Genomic DNA, 19,672 nt, shown 5'->3' with positions numbered 1-19,672 from the left:
ATAGCCCATATATAAAGGCTAGCAGCTGTATAGGCTATATAGGCTACTATACACCCCCTGTTCCCCGCTGTCTTCTCGTATTTTAGTACTATCCCGTAATTTAACAAAATTAAAATACTATTTTTTTTTGTATTAGGCCAGTGGTTCCCAAAATTGGGAACCAGTGGCCTTAGGTGAGTAGAGCAGCTAACATGTTTACTCAAATTAGAAAATTTTACTCATGTAGAAGCAAGAAAAAAAAAAGTACATACATGTTCATTATGTGTTAATATTAATAATTTAATGTGAACCTTGAAAATTATGGACTATTTTCAAGGCACCTTAAAATATCAATAAATGAATCCGTAGACACAAGACAATTAGACACAGTCTAAATTAATGCTTATATTTATTTTCATCTGTCAAGCCCACTTAGTGAGTACTACCCATCTCATAATAAACTTAATCACTTTCTCATATAATCTATAATAGTGGGCTGGTGGGATGAGGTTGTTAATAATTTTGACAACAAAGAATCTATTTATGCTATGGAGCTATGCCAAACACATATTTAATATGGCCAAAAAAATGTTTTACTGACAAAAAGAAAAAACAACATTTGTTTAATGCGGTTATTTTTGTTTTATTATCATTGTACAGTACATAGTAAAGCAGTGCAAGTAAATGATTGTGCTTTGGCTACTTTCTATTCAACTATAAATAGTATAAATCCCTTATGATATCAGTGACAAAAAAACAACAGGTTAGCATGACAGTCTATACAGTCTGTGTCTAGTTGTGTCCACAGACTGTGATATGGCTCAGGCACAAGTAACAGGAGAGGTGTTATGGGTCTCTTTTTTGCAGTAGTATAGGACCATATGCAGCATCCTCTTTGCGGAGAACTTTATTGCTTATGCATGCAGAGTTTAACTGTTGTAACTGTTGTAACTTGCTTTTTAGATAATATAAGACGTATCCCTTGTCCATCAGATCTGTGTGGCATAAGGCTGCCTGCTCTGCTCTCATTATTTGGCACACAACAGGAGACGCAGGAGAGACTTTAAATGGTGATGAAACCTAATGAATCACAGATACTTGTGCTAAGCGGCACCATTTTTGTGCTGACAAGTCATTAACTGTAAAGCTGGTACATTTTTCAAACAGCTTTTTTTTTGCTTATAACTAATTAATCCTGAATCACTCCTATTTGTAGCGTTGGGGGCATCATCACATTACTGAGTCAGAATTAGACTATGGCATGCTGTTGTTTGAATAAACAGTATGTGCTTACCCCATACACAACTCACTGGTTATCTACATACAGTAATAGTACATAGTATATATGTGCTTATTATTCAGTGCATATAACTGAGAGTACAGGTCTATGACATACCAAATATACAGTAATGTGCCATCACCCAGTTAATCACATTGTCATTTGTGCAAAAACACATCTCCAGAAGTGTCCCAAAGGCCTTGCTGAATTAGTGGTGCAGTGTTCACCTATGCTGCAGTTTGGCACCTTGTTTAAAGCCAGGTAATTCCCAGGAGCAAGGGTAGTGCCATCAAGGTCAACAGTAGACCATTGCAGCTCTGTAACAGGACACTCCAGGCTGAGCAAGGCAGAAGGAGTCCTGCAAACATTAACACATAATTCAGATTCATATTTATTTTAGATTTTTTTAAAATATGACAATCTATTGTTTTTACTTTTCTCTACCACCGATGTTTTGGATACCATGTTGGACTCTGGCGTCTTAATGTTGCATGTGAAGTTGGACTTTCCATTTGGCAAAGTTTTAAACAGAAATCTGCAGATGTTGCCTGGGAACAGGCGCACTTTGGCACGGGTCCTCCACGGAGCGTGCTGTTCTTCATCGGGAAAAGTTGTGTCAAAGAGCCTCTCACCCTGAGTGTACTTGCAGTAGACTTCTGACGACTCAGCAGGAACGCTGTATTTGCAGTCCATCCTGAGGTGGTGCTCATCTATCGAGCAGTAGGTCAACTGTATCACCTTCTGAGCTGAAGCAAATCCTGTGGGGATTTAGACACAAATGGATGGCCACTGTTTAATCTTTAACATAAGATGTAACTTAAAAGATGAGATAGATCAATCTAATGGTGATCTTACCAAAAAACAATGCAGTGATCAGAGGGATCATTCTCAGGAAATGCCCTTAAAATAATGACAAAGTAATTCAGGTTACAGCCAATGCAAAAGGACTTAATTTATTATTGACTGAATGTCTAAAAGATGATTTATTGAAGAGCAGATTGTGTTACAGAAACATAAGATGTGTGTGCGATTCTTATGCAAATCTTCATAGGATACTGTAAAGTCCCTGCTCTGCGCACAACAATTGACAACAATAAATGCTAACTGCAATTTCTCTGAAATAAAATCTTCTTCACTGCTATATTACCCAAACTCTCTGTCGCCTTCATTCAAATATTTGCTTTAGTGCTGACTCCAGTGTTTAGCACTCTGCAGAAGTACAAGAATTCAGGACCTGTGCGCCCATGGCAGAAATCACAGCTTAACCATCTGCGATTCCCGAGTTTTGCGTCAGTAATGAAAGGATTCTTACCTTGACAGATGCAGTTTGAGCTCCTCGGTGTCTGCAGTGTGATGCCAGGGCTGGATACAGTAGAGGTCGGCTTATAGAAGAAAAGGGAGTACAGAAAGGGAGGGGGACAGAGCAGCAGGAGGGGGCGGTGCAGCGCCACTGGACTTTGGGGACATTTCTCACTATTGTATAAGCAATATGTATTGATTTGTAGCCTGTGTTTTATAGAGGAGAGGGGTTGCATGTCTATACATAAGGCTTGGACAGAACATCAGTGACATTATAATGAACCAGAAAAACTGTTACATGTGTTCAGTGGATACTTGTAAAGCATTCAAATATTTGTTATGACAGCCTTCAACAACTTTGCTGCATCTTGCAGGGAATTAAGAAACATCAGGTCTTCATTGTTTGAATCTTCTGTTTTTTGGATTATTAACTCACAACAGCAAACATGTGTTGGCTTAAAGTATGACAATGAAATCCTCTGGGACTTTGCAATAAACAAACAAGTTTGTAGATCAGCGCATGAAATTACCTGTCAGATGAGTTTGAAGGATCTTAAATTGTTTTTATCGTGTGGCAAATCACAGAGAAAATCCCATCTGAAACTGGCCAATCTAAATGTTTTAGACCTTTATAATTTGAGTTTAGAAAAAGGTACATTAGGTTGCTTTAGGAGTGCAAAGAAATACAGCATATTATTACTAGAGCATATGCTTTGTTTACAACATTAGTCAACACAATATAAGTTTTTCAAATAGTATGAAACTGTATGTTTCTGTCTCTGATACTCTGCAGCTGTATGTATAACAATGACTAAGTTCCTCCTGTATTTTACTGTATTCTCCCATCGCCAAAGCTCATTTATTTTCTCAAGGTCTTTCCTGGACAGCTGCTGAACTGGAGGATCAGTCTCTGGGGACTAACACACTGCAGGAGGACACTGTAGAAACTGCTTTTTACAAAGACAGTGTTCAATCCATAAACTGTATATAATCTAATCGGAGGTGTCGGTGAGAGGTCCTGTGGCCGGAGTGTTGATCAGTGCCAAAAGCTGCTCTGCATCCCGCTGCTGCTCTGCTGGAGGCTGCTGCTGATCCACTGCAGAGGAGCCACAGCGACCCCCTTCACTCCGGACCACCACAGCTCTGTGCGGCTGCTACAGTCTGTGAAGGTCATATGCACGCTATATGGAGACCTGTGTTTTTCCTATTGGCATCACTAGTATTGGTGCAAACTGGGTCGCAATGTATACCATTTTAGTTGCAAAAGTTTTATAAATCTGTTTAGATTAAAAGTGGAACATAATGCATGGGTCAATACATGTATGAATAGTTTGTCTACAATATGTAAGCAATCGAATTACCAGGCTACAGGTTGACTGAACAAGAGTAGAAGAATGCAGTAAAATGCAGCAGCAGTCGAGGCCTCTGCCTTTACTTTCATGTCACCAAAAGCATTGATTTCTTCATTTGGAATATTTTATGTGATGCAGTTCTAGCTTTTATCCTCTAGAGGGAGATCTTGCTCTTCCCCAATGATAACTTACTTTGGCATGAACCCAAATCCTTAAAAAAAGGGGGGTAAAACAGGTAAAGAGCTGTGTGGTTGTGATTGTATCTATGATTGTGTCTATAATTTTGCTGTTTCGAGAGTATAAGGAAAAATGTTTTGAGTATACATTAGTAAATTACAACCCAAATGATTTGGAAGACTAATATACTAAACATCGCAGAAAAATGTTGATATGTGTTTGGGAACTAATGGAGCAAAATGGGTCATGATTAGACAAGTGTAGCAGAAAATTCCGCGTGTATAAGCACAATTCAGTCAAAAATGCACATTATTGAGTATCTACCAATGAAAGCTGGTTCTGTCAACCCGAGGTGTCGCGCGTTTTGCTCCACGCACAACTTACAGGCTACAGGACTTGTATGAGACTATCAGGTAAGCCGTGAGGTCTTGCTCATGTTATGGCATTTAGACAGGAATCCCGACCGAACAACTTTTGTCATCAACGCGCACATGTCTAGACAAGGGTCCTCAGTTACCGCAGTGCAAAGTCACTGCAGGGGCGTAGTCATCCGCTGCTGCATTGACAGCAGACTGGACCGCACATTCAGGCCCGGTATCATTGCGCTGCGCATGTACCGCAGTCGGCGATTACCTCACTATATTGGATGGTTAGCTTTGCCATTGTTGTATGTGTTGGTAGCTCTCTATTCTTTGGTAACTTGGTGATGCTGTCCCGTAGTGAACTCTCCTAGGTCAAAGCGTGCGCCTCTGTTCTCGGACGATGCTCGTCGCCATGGAGCTGCACCTGTTCTCCGCAGCCTGTCTCCTTTTGGGGAGCGTCCCGTTCACACAGCAGACCCAGACCCACAGTATGTACCTTTCAGTACTTTTTTAATAAAAATAAGTCGAGTATTTCATTTGAAGATTTGAATGTCATGCTCGTGAGATAAGATGTTTGACTGATAGCAGATCTAGACTGAGGTTGCATTAGGTAAACATTGCACCATTGAATGCCTACATTAACATAATGTAACATTTGTCCTGTGGAACATCTATGGTGTTATTTTGGTGGTCATGTCAGACATGGTTTCTAATCATTGTTGTGTGTTGACAGTGAGCTCTGTGTATACATTCCTCTTCACGCCTCGTGGGCCTCAGATGTTCACCTGTCTGACATATTTGGAGCGATATGTGAGGGTGGACTGTGAATTTCCCCCCACCTACCAGATCCCAGGCCCATACTGTGAGTACAGACAGGACAGTAGGCTGGTCGGCACCACTGTCCCAAATCAGGTCATTTATGTAAATATAGAGGACCGCAGGAGGAGCAATGTGAGTCTGGTCTATCCCAACCTGTGCCGCCTCACCTGGGCCCCACTGGCTGATGAGACCCCGAAGACCTACACCTGCAGGGTGTACCAGGGCAACAGCTGGAAGGAGAACAGTTTGGCTGTGCATCACAGTGAGTACATGCAGTACATCTGGAAGACCTTACAGTCATCAACTCTAATATTGCCTTTTATTTACAGGAATTCTTCCAATCTGCTCTGCACTAAGTGTAAAGTCGGCTCAATGGTTAATATTACTAGAATTGTCACTTTCTTTGCTTATGCACCTTCTGTGTCAATAAAGGACATTTTAAGTCACAAGTTATGTTAATTACATGCCCTGGTTTTACTCAAGTTAAATTAATGAAATGCCCAGGTTCATTGAATTGTTGTCATTCAAGGAAATTAAGCCATTCATCGTTTTATAACTGTTCATTTCTGGGGTTGCTTAATATTTGCCATGATTTCAGTTTGTTCTTTAATATTGACCATGTTTCCAAGCAGTTTTCAAAACAAGCATCCAATGAGTTTTAAACTCCAGTGTACTACAATTGAATTAGATCAAAAATGATTCATATGGCAATAATGATTTACACAATTGTATTTATGTTGCACTGTCTCCTCTTTAATGGCCACATAATTATAAACTATATTGAAGTGAGTGCAAAGCTTCCAAAACACAGTAAGACAATAACGGCTCTAACACTGCCTCTGTGCACTTGGGTTCCTGTGGCTTTTTTCCTTCTATGATATGTCAACAATAAAGTATAAATGGTCATTGATAAAGATTTATTTGCTTAAACAAAATATAAGTCAGATGAAAGCACCTGTGATTGTAGATGTGCTGTCTGAATGGGACAGGTAATAAATAATACACTTGCACAAGTAACGCACTCTTGTACAAACAATGCTGACATTTACTCATCGTGTTTCAGTTGCTGCTGATGCTGTTGTTTATGATCTTTGATGCTCTGCACTTTATTCATTGCACGGCCACTTGTAATAAAGCCTATATTTAAAATTATATGTAAAATACTGTGACAAAGTGTATAGTAGATGCCATATCTATTCTATAGTTCTAAATAAATTGTTGCACATGCAACTGAAATACTTGAGAGGCTGTTATTAAATGTCTATTTATACTTGATGTGTAATCATTACAGGGTAAATTCACTTCCTACACAATCAACTGCTTTTGATTTATAAAAAGGAGCCGACGTCTCCATTTTTTTTGTCCTGCAGGTGGAGCCTTTGTGTTGAAAACCAAGTCCATACATATATATACAGTATATTGTCTCAACTTTAGCATTCAGTAACACACAACGTATTAACCTTTTGATTAGATTAATAATAATAATAATAATAATAATAATAATAATAATAATAATAATAATAATAATAATAATAATAATAATAATAATAAACAAAAAAACAAAACAAAACAAAAAAAACAGCATTCGATGTGATTGTTATTATGGATAAGGATATTGGTTATGAACTGGATCAAGTTAAAACTAGCTTTCTCTATAGTTAACATAAAGAGTTGAGATGTGTGATTAAAAATAATTATAATACAGTATTCATAAAAAAAATACTGAAAGAATGTGTGTAAACTGAATCAGTTTCACAAATATATTTTATGACAGTTAACGGTTATGCACCACGAAATTACAAATCACCACTTTCTCTTTAGACTACACCTATGCAGAAACATAATAAACATAATGTTGGAAAACTGTAACATGCATCACACAATTGCAAAGTTTATAGTGATTTCATTACACAGTAAATCCAGTATGGCAGGACAATCCCTCTCTGCATTTCAGAGGGAAAACATTGAGGTAAGTGTTTAAATATTGACATACACTTTGAACTTATGTAAACAGTTCATTATGGCAATAGCGCACAATACAATACAATACTTTAAAATTCATTTGATACTTGCACAAACACATTCATTTACAAATGCAGATATTACTAAAACAGTATTTACAAATGAGTCACAAATATATTGATGGATAAAAGAATTTGTGAAAAATGTTGCTGGTTGTAACAAACAGTATTTAAAAGTACTTGGTATAGTAAAATAAAACTGCCTGCTAAAGATTTACTTGATCTCATCAAATTCCCTCACTATAGACAAGTGGGGAAGCATGGTATTTATACTGAATATGAATAGGCACTGCTTCTCGATACTTACCGTACACAGTTATGGGACACTAAACCACTATAAGACCTAACCGGACACCCAGCTATGCGTAGTGTTTTTCCCTCTGGAGGGAAAGCCCTGTGCCCCTGCTGGTTCAAAGTTAAAATCCAGCGCTCCCCCATCCATGAGTGTATCATGTAAGATCGACTCCATATCACACTCAAACCTCTCTATGGACATGTTATCGAGATCACTGGGCAGCCTCTCCTGGTGATGTCCCCGAGGATGCACCAGAGCTAACTCAGTGTAGCCGTTACTTTTACTATTGGCCATAAAGTGGCTACCACGTGTTGAGTGGGACATCCGAGGAGGGCCCACCGGTACACTGGTCAAACAAGTGAGCGGTATCATGTTGCAGGTATTTAAGTCTCGCGAGGGTAAAGGGCTTTGATGAGATTGTGGAATTGGCCGAGAGGGAGGTAGCATATTGACCTCACTGTGTGGCCTGATAGGATTGTGGTGATTGTAAGGAGGCAACAAACAACCAGTTCTACTCAAAGAAGCCCGTGCAGCTTCTCCATCTGATGCGAGCATGTCTTTAAGGAGGGCAGGAGGGCAGTTGTAGCTGTTCTCGTAAACCCCAAACGTAGCCTTGTTCACCTGCATGTGCACAGGGAGCAGTGGGGTCATCTTCACCTGGCTGTGCATGCTCTTGTGGTGGGAGGAAGAGAACGGGCTATTCTGAAGCATGGCGCCATTTGAAGCACGCACAGAGTCAGATGCCAGTTGGGAATTCTGGGGTGACAGGAGGTTAAGGTTGTCCAGTAGATTCTCCATGACATGCTCTGATCCCCTCTGAGCGATAGACCCCGTCACCTCCGACAGTCTGGGTAGAGTCGGGGTCAACTTGGGCCCCACAGTGTAAGCCATGTGCAGGTCAGGCTCAGCCACCTCGTCCTGTTCAGAGGGGAAAGGGGACCTGCGGCCGCTCAGGGTGCTGGCGTCAGAGCTGGTTCTGGTCCTAAAGGAGCTCCAGGAGTCCAGGTCCTCGGTGCTCTGCGAGTGAGGGCTTCCGAGCCAGTGTGAGTATTGGGGAGAGGGACTGTGGGAGCTGCTGTCAACCAAATCAGCTACTGCCATCTGAAGAGCAAACAATGAAAACATGTTAATGTCAAAATTTGTCAAAATGAGAAGCATTGTGGAGAACAAGTTAGAGAATAAATAGCTGCAAATAAACCTGCAGCTAAAAGCAGAGTAATGAATATAGTCCAACTGCAGTAGTACAGTACAAAGTCCAATTTTAAAGAGATATTTCAGGATATTTAACATAGGGCCTCATTTCCTAGTTACACAGAGTGCAGTTGATTTCTGGAGATTTTTTTAATTTTATTTTTATTCATTCAGTCCTTATATTTTATAAGAGTTTAGTGGTGCTAGGCTAGTGCTAGGCTAGCAAATGTCTATGGTAACTAGTAGCCTGCATTAAAAACCTCTTCAACATCATCGGGTAGTCCTCCAAACGTTGCCATATCTGATTTGTAGAAAGCTCCTTTATGAATTTCACGTGTAGTAATGCCGGCTGCAGGTAAACAAACTACTGTAGATCCGGTAACATAGCAGATCACTCCACTGCTGTGTAGCTTACAACCAGGAAGCTGATGCTGCTCAAATAAAAGTTCTTTTAAATGCAAAATGGTTATAATTCAAAAATTATTCAGTCAACACAGACATGTAAATCGGTAGTCTGGTGTTATAAGTGATTTGCCTCAGGTGCACTGTGCTTGGGTCAGACTGTTTTTAATGCAGGCTACTAGTTACCATAGACATGTGCTAGCCTAGCGCTAGCCTAGCACCACTAAACTCTCCAAATATAAGGACTGCATGAATAAAAAAAACAAATTTCCAGAAATCAGCAACACTCTGGATAACTAGGAAATGAAGCCCTATGTCAAAAATCCTGAAATATCCCTTTAACCTGCAATTACCAATAATTATTTTAATACCACTGCAACAGAAGTATTGTAACTACTTGGTCACAAGGCTGGTTTAAGAAACAAGATACAAGCGAGCGAAGTGCATTGTCATGTTGTCTCTTCTTCACAAGTGTAAACAATGAACTTTGTCTGATGATGACCTTGGGGATAACTCTGTAAATTATGAGGTTATTTCAGTTCAGGTAATACCTTCTTCTTGGAGGCTCGTCCTCTGCTCTTGGTGAACTTGCTGTTGTTGTCCATAGAGGCGGCTCTGCGTCTCTGTGACTTCCCGTTCTTTCCTCCTTCAGGGTTCAGCATCCACCAGGAGCTCTTCCCTGTGCCTTCGTTCTGGATACGTACGAAGCGACTGTGCAGCGACAGATTGTGTCTGATGGAATTCTGCAAATCAAAACATAATATATTGAATTTTTTTGTTTTTCAAAGAATGCCCATAGGGATGCCCTCTTGAAGCCCTTAGTAACTACTTTGCTGGCTAAAATGACAATGTTGATTAGGTCATCAAGGTTACTCTTCTGGGGCTGACATTACAGTATATGTACAGTCAGGGAAACGCGAGTCATTTTTCACACAAGGTTAGAGAATCGAAGGCAACAGATGAACAGGATGTCTGCGCATGTCGATATCCTTCTCTCATAATATTTTGTCTAGCAAAGCTTTTCCACTCCCCCTGTGTGCTCAATACTGACGCAGGCTGGACCGGGTAGATAGATGGGATCAGAGGTGTCATTTACAGTACATAAATATTAGTGAAAGAGATAAGTCTGGACGCTGACCACAGTTAAAGGCTGAATGTCCAGAAAAACAAATCCCTTACATCAGCTCCGGTGCCTTACTGCTACAATACTGGGAACTTACTAAATCAAATGGGGGGACACATTGCAATTGAGAAACACAAATCTAGTTCATACAGTAAATGATACACATATACCACAATATTTACAACATAATGACCAATCAAGGCTCGCTGTGGCTTCTGCTGTTATGCTTCTGTTTTGACGGTGAGTCAATAAGAAAACAGAGGAAATATTCAAAAACATGCTCCACATTTCTTGCACTAATTGCGAAATAATCAAACTGACTCTTGTTTGTTGGTCTAAAACCGTGCTAAACAAGGAAGTCTGGATGTTTAAAATGTTTATATTGGCCCTTGAACTAACAAGTGCACAACTCGAGTGGTATATTCCGTCCATTTATCCTGATGCCATGTTTTGAAATCTAAAATGGACAGGGGGGCGCCTCCTGTGGTCAAATTCACAGGAAGAAAAACACATTGGTCGAGAGGTGAAGAAAGAACTTCTTACAGCACATATACTGTACGGTCCATGGTAACAATCAGGCAAGTGCATGCTGGGTATAATCAGACCACAAGATACAGTATACTGGTGTGGAAATCCCCTTTAAGAACCGTGCTGGTGCTGAGGCTGCATTTAGTGAAGCCAGATGTCACTAACCACACAATTCAGCAGGGAATGAGGACAGTCCTGTTCAAAACATTACAAATAATGGTTGTGAAAAGAGTTCAGTCTAAAAGGAAACATCTCATTTTACTTTTATGGCAAACCAGGGTTTTTATCAATGTTCTATTCAAATTTATTTATTTATTTTTCCTCCACAGGGCCGTTGCCACAATAATACTTCATTTGAAGATCAATTTGGTTTTACATTTAACACAAAATGCCATTTCAAGAAATACCTGACCTTCCGATTGTACCACCAGGCCTGGATCAATGTCAAATTAGGACTTAACAGAGTTTAAAAAGGGTAAAAATAGACCTAGATTGGACAAAAATACATTTAAACTCATTGTAATCTATGTTTAAACCTGAAACACACCAACTCTATATGGCAATTATTCCATTTCATTCCAGCACAATAATCTATATGTTTGTTACAACTGCATTTTACTTCCACTGAGTGCTACTTTGTAAGAGCACCCTGTGGAGTCTGATCTTTCAAGAACATGTGGTTGGCTGTGCATGTATGAAAGCTTGGGAGAGGTTACAGGGTTCGACGCATGCATAGGGAGGGCCACAGTAGGAGCTGTTTTCACTGCTGCTTCCAACCAGGGTCAATGAGTTCACTACATGGAGAAAACTCGCTTTGTGCTAAAAAAACTGCATATAATGAGGTAGAAATGGTTGAGAAGTGTCGAGGATTATGTGTTAAGTGCTACCTCAGAAGCTTCAACAATCAGAGGATATCCTGCAGTGGAGCGGAGGTGTGACAAGCAGAAAAATGCTAAATATTTGGTGACTCATTTGAATCGAGACCATTTTATGTTCACAATCTTTAGGAGCTGACAGGAAATGAGTGCCTTGTGGAGAGAAACCAGAACTAAACTACTAGACTTATACAAATGTGAGACCTAAAATATGCAAATATATATATATATATATATATATATATATATATATATATATATATATATATATACATCCTTTGATTACAGACCACAATAGATCAGCGGTTGCATGACTGGCTCGGGACTGGCCTGGGATAATCCTTGTCTGGGACGCACCTCACCTCAGCCCAAAGGGAACAAAAGACACCCCAGCCACAGTAATGCAGGAGGTGCCCCTTGCACACATCTCGTCTTTAGACACACCAAGGCTTTTAATAAGGTCTCTCAATGAAGCCAGACTGCCAAACGCATTGTGATGGCTCATGGCTGTGAGCTGTGCAACCTGAGGAACGCGCATGGGTCATTTTAGGAATTTACAAGCTCCGCAATTCAAGTCAGAATTTGGACCAAAGGCAAGAAATGCTAAAAAGTGAGATTTAAAAAAAATCTATTTAACAATATTAATATAGTAATGCGTTCATACACTGTTAATAATGACACCACAATGCAACACATGCAACTGTATATAATTTGTGTTTTTAAGATTTCTTGATTTCTTATAATTGACTTAAACAATGTGACGCTTTTCTGACCTGTTTTCTCTGCTGTCAAGACAGAACATGGCCATTTAAAATTGAATATATTAACACTAAACTCTTCTATGGGCAAAGAGACACTGCCACCAGTGAAACTCCTCCTCTCTCCCTCCAAAACAATCAAAGTGACACAGCTGCTGGTTCTTGGTTACTGAAGCATGAGGGTGGCTGTAACGGTCGCAGCGTAAGTAAACAAACAACATGGGCCAGAGGAGGGGACAGGTGCAGTCAACAGAGAAAGTGGTCCACAACATACGGTGCACGGCCCAATAACATGAGACAAAAACACACAACTGTAGTGTCCCCAAGAGACAGACTGTAAGCCCACCTGCCACTGAAACGAGTAAAGATGAAGAGTTACGTTCAGCTGTACCCAGCCATCAAGTTCCTTCTGCTCGTGGAGTGTGTTATGCCAAGTAGAACAATTGGTCATCAGTCAAATAGCCCGAAGTATAAAATAAGGAAGTATGCTTATCTCCTGCACTGTAAGGGACTTCTTTGGGGTCAGCTCTGTGTCGTGCCAATTGGCCGACTTTTTAGAAGTTTGTTAGTTAGTCACAGGATGTTTTTGAAGAAAACCACAAAACACTACGATACCTAGTGCAAGGGCTGCATGAGGAAAATTGTGATGTGCAGTTCGATTACCTGGAAAATTGCAACAACATTATTTGTTATACTTTAAAACCATTTTCAACGCAATGGGTTCCATTTAGATTTAAACAGGCTTGGAAAGGCCTTTTCTGCACTGCCGTTTGGCATGTTTGAAGGCTGCATACATTGTGATAGATGCACTTTGATATATATCTTCTCATGCAGTGAACTACACAAGAGCTTTGCCGAGATTACAGTAAAAAGAACAAGCCACTTCCTGCCAGTGTCATCCTGTGCAGGGTGCCCCATCTTGGCATCCTCTTTTATTTAGTAACTAACTAAAATCACACCAAAAAAAAAATGTTTTCGAGTTGAGTGTGAAGGAGGCACAAAATAGGCTTCTTAGCTGACACAAATCATTAGAGTGGTGACCTACTTCTACAATGGATCATGAGTGTGACAAGGACCATAGAGGGGGTGTTTTCAGAAAGGCCACTGACAAACAACCGGAGAGAAATAGGCTACATTTTCAGAAATACTGACACACTTTTTAGGCATTGCTAATCAATTTTAACATATTATGTAAACTAGACGTGAGTAAGAATGTACACGGACTAAACTGTTGTAAAAACAAAACAAAGGTGGGCCTGGTTAGAGTCAGACAGAAAGGTTATCTTTTAGCCAGTCCAAAGCATGGATAAATGAAGAGAGTTGAATAAGAAAGGGCATTCAGTGATGTGCCAAATGAAAGACTGGCCATCACTGCACACTTGGGGTTTGATGATTAGCTGTGGCAACTCCTCCAGAAGGGATTACTTTTTTCATGCCGTCTTTCATGGCATATATTTGTTCACCCATTTAGTATTTTGCATAATGGTTTTGTTGAACGTAATCTTTGTGAGCAGTCGTGGGGGGTTATTACTATTACGGAGCCTACAGAACAATGCACTGGGCCACATGCCACAGATTCCAGTGGCTCACACATGTGTATCTGCAGACTGTATGTAGCCCGTCCCGCCAGTCAGCTGACAGCGCCCCTGCTCCCCTCGGGACATGCTTCAGAAAGCCCCTGCTCCCAGCCTCCCTTTCTTCATGGGGTTACTTCAAGCGCTCAGTGGGGCCTCTTAGGTTCAGGCCTCTCTCTTTAACCTTGTGATCCCCAGACAAATAGCTGGCAGTTATCCGTTTCTTTCTTCCCTCTTTCTTTGAGCACATCTTTTATAGGTCTGTGTCCTCAAGTAGAGTTCACGATGGAACTTTTACTGCATATTTATAGGATACCTTTTGTCAGGTATATAGATATATTTTTGTATGTAATTCTGACATTACGCAAAACAGTGTTATTTGGGGGGAACTGTGAAAACTAACTTCAACTATTGTGTTTTTACTTGGATGACTTGCTGACATTACCCTCTGAGATCCTATTTCCTGTTGCTATATGAGTATTTTGCAGTTCACCACTAACAGACCAACATCTCCTCTGGGAAACCGCTCGTCCCAGTTGGTACAGGCGCCAACCGTTCAAAGATCTAAGATGCCACATTTTCAAAAACATCCTCAGAACTTTTCTCATGCCACGGATTGACAGGTTCAGGAAGGGTGCCCTGGCTCTGCCCTTCGCCCACTGCCAGTTTCTGAGGTGGCGCTTTGTAATCAAAGGTTCAAAGTCAACTCCCTCCTCCCACCATCAATGCACTCTCTCAAGCCAAGGATGTGGTACCAAAAACATAATATAAACTTTATTAAGTGATATTTACTCAAGCGCAGTGGGAGTGAAACAACCGGTGGGACAAAACATTCTATTGGCAGCTCATTTTCCAAGGCTGACCCTGGTGTGCCGAGGGTGGAGTATGTTAACACATGGCACTGTTTTCCATCCAGGGGCAGGAAATGCATCATAGTTCATTGTGGAGCGACTGTGATGTTTTTAACAGGAAAGAGTAAAAATAACTATAAGAGGGTTCAAAGGACCACGGAGCATGCCCACACTGATGAAAAAAAACATAGTCCATTACATGGTGACGTGTGGACAATTGTTCATTAAAATCAGACTCGTCTCTCATTGCATCTAGACCAGGTTATCATTGTAAAGGAGAATTTACAATCTGGTGAAATAAAGAATGGAAAAGGCAAAGAAAAGAATCATTCGTCATCTAAGGGCAATCAGTAATTTTACCAATGAACTAGCCAAGGTTATTTATGCAAAAATAAAGTAAATATTTCCAAGATAATATTTACTATTGGTTTATGGTATTTCACCCCATAAATCCACTTGAATCTTTGGTATTTCAGAGAGCTTTTGCCAGACTGGCCACAGCTTTTAGCTTACTGAAACACTCTTAGTACTTGTGTGAAGTGAATTTATGGACAAAATCCTGCAGTAAAGGCCTGAAGGGTCAAAGAGGAAGTGATGGGACTCAGAGCAGATTCCTCTAACTGTGGCATCCGCAGAGGAAACTGAAGACAGGGACAAAGATATGAGCACACGGCTCAGGAATGGAGGATGTTTGACATTGTCCGCTCCACTCACTCATAGGAGTTTGGCTTTTAATGTTAGTTTGCTCAAAGCATATTCACCATGTTGTATTTGGATAGTTATAAGCAATAATTGCACTAAGGAATGAAATACAATCATAACAAACATCAAAATCGTTTTTGTTGAGAGTTGGGAGTTGGGTTGTTGTTCCCTTCAGACATACCTGAGTACGCTCACAGTACAGTTCCACACAAGGTGCTTATTTTTATGAATGTAGGAGCAATGTGTCGTTATACTGTAGGCCTACCTACAATGAAAATGTATGGTAAATGTATGGTTGATGTTTAGACATTTTTCCTACAGCACACTACAGTTTTTCTCTGCCCAACTTTTGCTTTTTGTAATCATTACTTTTAATTCCCGGGATATGCACCCTCTCACCTTCCATCCGGCCGAGCTGTTGCTGTCCCCCTTGTCATTGAAGTAGGGCACACTTTTGACCATCCAGTCGTAAATCTGTGACAGCGTCAGTCTCTTCTCAGGTGAGCTCTCTATGGCTTTGGTGATGAGGTCAGCATAGGACATGTTCCCCCAGGCGTTGCGGCGGGACGAGCTGCCTTTCCTCTGGCTGATGCTGCAGGGGCCACCCAAAGGTGCGCCGGGAGCAGCCACCTGTTGCTGCGCCGGTACATGCGGGCCCAAGTGCTGCGGCTGCGGAGGATGAAGGATGCGACTTCCCTGATAGTCACCGCAAGGCACAGGCGACTTCTGGTCCGGGTATTCGCCAAAATCTTCCTCTAGTAAAGCGAGATTACTGACGTATTCGCCGTTTCCTGTGGGCTCCTGATGCAGGGATGGGGCCGGGGAAGATGTGTTGGAGCTCACGGGGTCGAGGTGCTCCGGTCTGGGCAATGGCCAGGTGCAGGACCGCGGGCGAGAAAGAGGCTCAAAGTCAGCGTCTATTTCAACTGGCTGAGCGTGTCCTGGAGGTCTCTCAGCCATAACAACTCAAAATGAAAGTAAACTATTATTATAATGGAGCTCAAAAGCATCGGCGAGTCCGGTCCAGCGCTAAAGACAACTATTGTGCTGTCACACTGTTCACACCAGCTCTGAATCTGAACTCAGCCACAAGTTCATGCTATCCTTCAACTCTGGCGCTTTGTCAGGGTCTTGTGGTGCCTTCATGGTCTTACTATCGTGTACGACTTCTGAGTATTCATGACCAACATGTCTATTTTTATATACAAAAAAATAAGGCAAGACACTACAACTTTTGCTGAAAATTACTCACATAATTTAGTTTTCTTCTCAGATTTTTATGAGCCTACAAAAATGGCCAATGTTTTCGATGTATATTAATAATGGATGGAGCAGGGTTTAAATGTATGACTTACTTTGTTGATATACTAGCTACTAACCAACTTTATTGATATATTATCTAACCCTAACCCAAACTGGCCAATAACCTGAAATGTTTTGCCTGCAGTTGCTCCCATTAACTTTAGAAAACAGTCATACATTCTGAAACACTATATCTCCAGAGGCAAAAGCATAATATATACTTTTGTTATAGTATAGTATAGTATAGTATAGTATAGTATAGCATAGCATAGTATATTATATCGAAATCCCATTATGAACCTTGAACATACCACAGAATCTCCACAGCTGGCATACTCCCCCTACTGGGACTATTTGGAAATACCATGTTTTATGTCGACGATAGATATTACGGCCTTATACTCTAATGTACAGTATTAACAACTCATAACAAATAATTGAGACTAAGTCATTGTAGAGCATGATAATCAAAACTTTGCAACACAACACTTTTTTCCATCATGTACTTTACTTTTAACAATATATAATTCATAATAACAGTTGAGTGATGTAAAGAACTTTAGTAATGTCACAAGTTTTTGTTCGTTCTTCAACGACTATTTCAATTTAAATAAACATCATCCTCTTTAAGTACCTCCTCTTTTTGGCAGAAATAGTCTCTGAACCAGAAGATATGGTCCTTCTTCTGCTGGACTGTCAGGTGTGGATTTTTAGATAACCCAGTCACCACTAGCTCCATAAAGTGACGGATTGGACCCTGATGTGGGAAACCCTCTTGTAAGTGTTTCTCCAAGAGGACATGCTCATGAAATGGTACACTGGCTTCTTCTTCAAGGCCTGTGGATATAAAAGTCTTAGTGATGTAAATTCATTTTAAAATTGTAGTAATGTTACCCATCAAATAAACATGTTTTTTCACCAGCTTCATTGTCAATGGGGTATTGCCACAATTTTCCCTGTTGGGTCCACTGGATCATTTCCTCAAATCCATTACGAGGCATCTGATTTGCCACCGTGGATAACTGGTTTACAAAATTTATATCCCAAAGAGTCGGCCGTTCTAAAGGTAAAACCATGTTTCTGTTATTTTCTATGAATTATGAAATGTAATCAAGAATTGGATAAAAAGTTAACTTGGCTTTACCATCAGTGGGTTCATCAGTAACTTCTGAAGCAGAGAAAATGTTCAATCTCTTTCCTGTGAACAGGTTTCTCCTGTTGAAATAAGCCAAAAATGTGTAATTAATTGAAAATTATGAGTCCAAGTTCAGATTTCCATTCATTTATAAACCTTTTTCGGATACTATCCAGTTCCCCAGTGATGCCTCTTTCTTCTATGTACCCTTGTCCATCGTCATCAAACTTAATCTGATTGGCTGAGCGAGCATTTAATCGACTTGGATTCTTCCCAATCTTCATATCGGCTATGATAACTCTGTAAACACAAAAGGATTAATTTAAAGTATCATGTTAGACGACAAATACAGTGTTCTTAATTAAAAAGAAAATTAGCAATGCAGATTAATAAAATCATATTTTTACTGAACTGACCCAATATTATACCCATCTCCTTTCTTCTGTGTCTCAGTAATAGTTTCATGTTGCCGCAATTGCTGAAGAAGATCAGACTCTGCCTGGCTGGAATTAGGGAGAGTGGAGGCAGCAGCAGATGCGGCAGCAACAAGTTCTGGAGCCAGTATTTCACTACAGAGAAAAAAAAATCAACTCTAAGTTAATAGGCGATATGTACCAATATATTACTACATTGAATTCTTTCTTACCTCTGTGGTGAACTTGATTCTGTAGCCTTCTCAAACATACTAATAGTGCTCTCAAATGGAGCTGTTCTTGCCTTTGGCGTCGAAAAATGCTCTTGCTTTGTTTTTGGATATTTTAGCTTCCTTTTGTTGGTTACCTCTACCTTCATTGCACCGAGAAGGTCCAGAAGACCCTCCTTTCCACTCTTGACTTTATCTTGTAAATGCTTTGTTGCACCTGGTTCAGCTACACTAGGAGACTGAGCTGCACTTTCATCCTCTGTCACCACTGCAGTGGTTTTCTCAGTATATGAAGCGACTTCCAAATTAGGCTTTTCATTTGGTGTCTCTGTAGTTGGATTCGTTTTTAGGTCCTCGGCAGATTTGTTGTCTGAAGACTTTATCCTATCTTGTTCAGGTGGAGGAACCTCCTCACTCTTTTCACAAAGTTTGACTGAGCATGTTCTCAGTCCTTTAGTCCCAGCTGTGTTAGCCAATCTACAAAATAGAGCAGTAGTAAAACATCAAAAGGCAAATAAGAGCAAACAGCAAATCAGATAATGATCAAGATAAAAAAATTTTGCTACGACTTACTACACTTTTATAACGTATTGTGATTTGTTAAATCAATCCGCAATCACACTGTTATGAAACAGGAATTAACTTGGGATGGATATGCCCCAGCTCCCAAAGACTTAAACACTCACCTAAAGAATGCTGTTGAGGATTTGTCATATTTAAGTGCTAATACAAACGCATCAAAGTATTTGACCGATGTGTTTGGTCCTGTGAATAGATTCCGCAATACGCCTTTATACATGTTTACTTCTTCAAATGCCCTTCCACGCTCGACAGACCTTTTCTCTGGCGCTACACCGTAAAGTTACCGAGTATGTAATAATTCCACCATTAGTTCCGGCCACCTAATCAACCCGATTTCACACGGTAATTGAAGTATGTGTATGGAAATTAAATATTCGTTATGCACAATCGGTGTTGAATTTACTGATTGTTGGTGTTATTCGT

At 40.3% G+C, this 19,672-nt stretch overlaps 3 protein-coding genes and 1 long non-coding RNA gene across 4 annotated transcripts; 1 reads left to right on the top strand and 3 right to left on the bottom strand.

The window, feature by feature from the left end:
• Positions 1 to 597: 597 nt before the first annotated feature.
• LOC306970287 lies at positions 598 to 2,666 on the bottom strand. The gene is made up of 4 exons (XR_013793385.1): positions 2,571 to 2,666; positions 2,114 to 2,158; positions 1,693 to 2,016; positions 598 to 1,616 (listed from the first exon to the last, which is right to left on the bottom strand). It is a non-coding gene; the product is annotated as an uncharacterized lncRNA (long non-coding RNA).
• Positions 2,667 to 4,357: 1,691 nt separating this feature from the next.
• LOC306970940 (uncharacterized protein) lies at positions 4,358 to 6,463 on the top strand. The gene is made up of 4 exons (XM_079567032.1): positions 4,358 to 4,499; positions 4,807 to 4,936; positions 5,182 to 5,529; positions 5,597 to 6,463. Exons 2-4 carry the CDS (start codon positions 4,849 to 4,851, stop codon positions 5,695 to 5,697), a joined length of 537 nt encoding a protein of 178 aa, XP_079423158.1. The 5' UTR covers positions 4,358 to 4,499; positions 4,807 to 4,848; the 3' UTR covers positions 5,698 to 6,463.
• A 938-nt stretch (positions 6,464 to 7,401) lies between these two features.
• On the bottom strand, positions 7,402 to 16,652 carry LOC306970476 (forkhead box protein O1-A-like). Its single transcript, XM_079566459.1, has 3 exons — positions 15,987 to 16,652; positions 9,728 to 9,919; positions 7,402 to 8,684 (listed from the first exon to the last, which is right to left on the bottom strand). Exons 1-3 carry the CDS (start codon positions 16,545 to 16,547, stop codon positions 7,632 to 7,634), a joined length of 1,806 nt encoding a protein of 601 aa, XP_079422585.1. The 5' UTR covers positions 16,548 to 16,652; the 3' UTR covers positions 7,402 to 7,631.
• Positions 16,653 to 17,157: 505 nt separating this feature from the next.
• Positions 17,158 to 19,519, bottom strand: mrps31 (mitochondrial ribosomal protein S31). The gene is made up of 7 exons (XM_079566850.1): positions 19,354 to 19,519; positions 18,671 to 19,144; positions 18,441 to 18,593; positions 18,181 to 18,324; positions 18,034 to 18,104; positions 17,809 to 17,949; positions 17,158 to 17,726 (listed from the first exon to the last, which is right to left on the bottom strand). Exons 1-7 carry the CDS (start codon positions 19,464 to 19,466, stop codon positions 17,491 to 17,493), a joined length of 1,332 nt encoding a protein of 443 aa, XP_079422976.1. The 5' UTR covers positions 19,467 to 19,519; the 3' UTR covers positions 17,158 to 17,490.
• Between the last annotated feature and the right edge of the window lie 153 nt (positions 19,520 to 19,672).

The sequence above is a fragment of the Gobius niger genome (genome assembly GCF_951799975.1).
Source record: "Gobius niger genome assembly, chromosome: 11".
In the NCBI taxonomy this organism is placed as follows: Eukaryota; Metazoa; Chordata; class Actinopteri; order Gobiiformes; family Gobiidae; genus Gobius; species Gobius niger.
Note: the sequence above shows the minus strand (reverse complement) of the source record. Positions and strands in the feature narration are given on the sequence as shown.

Coding starts and splice junctions, on each gene's coding strand:
- LOC306970940 (XM_079567032.1), top strand. CDS start 4,849: ATGCTCGTCGCCATGGAGCTGCACCTGTTCTCCGCAGCCTGTCTCCTT. Junction 4,937..5,181: donor ACAGCAGACCCAGACCCACA/GTATGTACCTTT, acceptor GTGTGTTGACAG/TGAGCTCTGTGTATACATTC. Junction 5,530..5,596: donor CAGTTTGGCTGTGCATCACA/GTGAGTACATGC, acceptor TTTTATTTACAG/GAATTCTTCCAATCTGCTCT.
- LOC306970476 (XM_079566459.1), bottom strand. CDS start 16,547: ATGGCTGAGAGACCTCCAGGACACGCTCAGCCAGTTGAAATAGACGCT. Junction 9,920..15,986: donor ACAGCTCGGCCGGATGGAAG/GTGAGAGGGTGC, acceptor TTTGATTTGCAG/AATTCCATCAGACACAATCT. Junction 8,685..9,727: donor GACGAGCCTCCAAGAAGAAG/GTATTACCTGAA, acceptor TTTGCTCTTCAG/ATGGCAGTAGCTGATTTGGT.
- mrps31 (XM_079566850.1), bottom strand. CDS start 19,466: ATGTATAAAGGCGTATTGCGGAATCTATTCACAGGACCAAACACATCG. Junction 18,594..18,670: donor GAATCAAGTTCACCACAGAG/GTAAGAAAGAAT, acceptor TTTTCTCTGTAG/TGAAATACTGGCTCCAGAAC. Junction 17,950..18,033: donor TACTGATGAACCCACTGATG/GTAAAGCCAAGT, acceptor TTTTACCTTTAG/AACGGCCGACTCTTTGGGAT.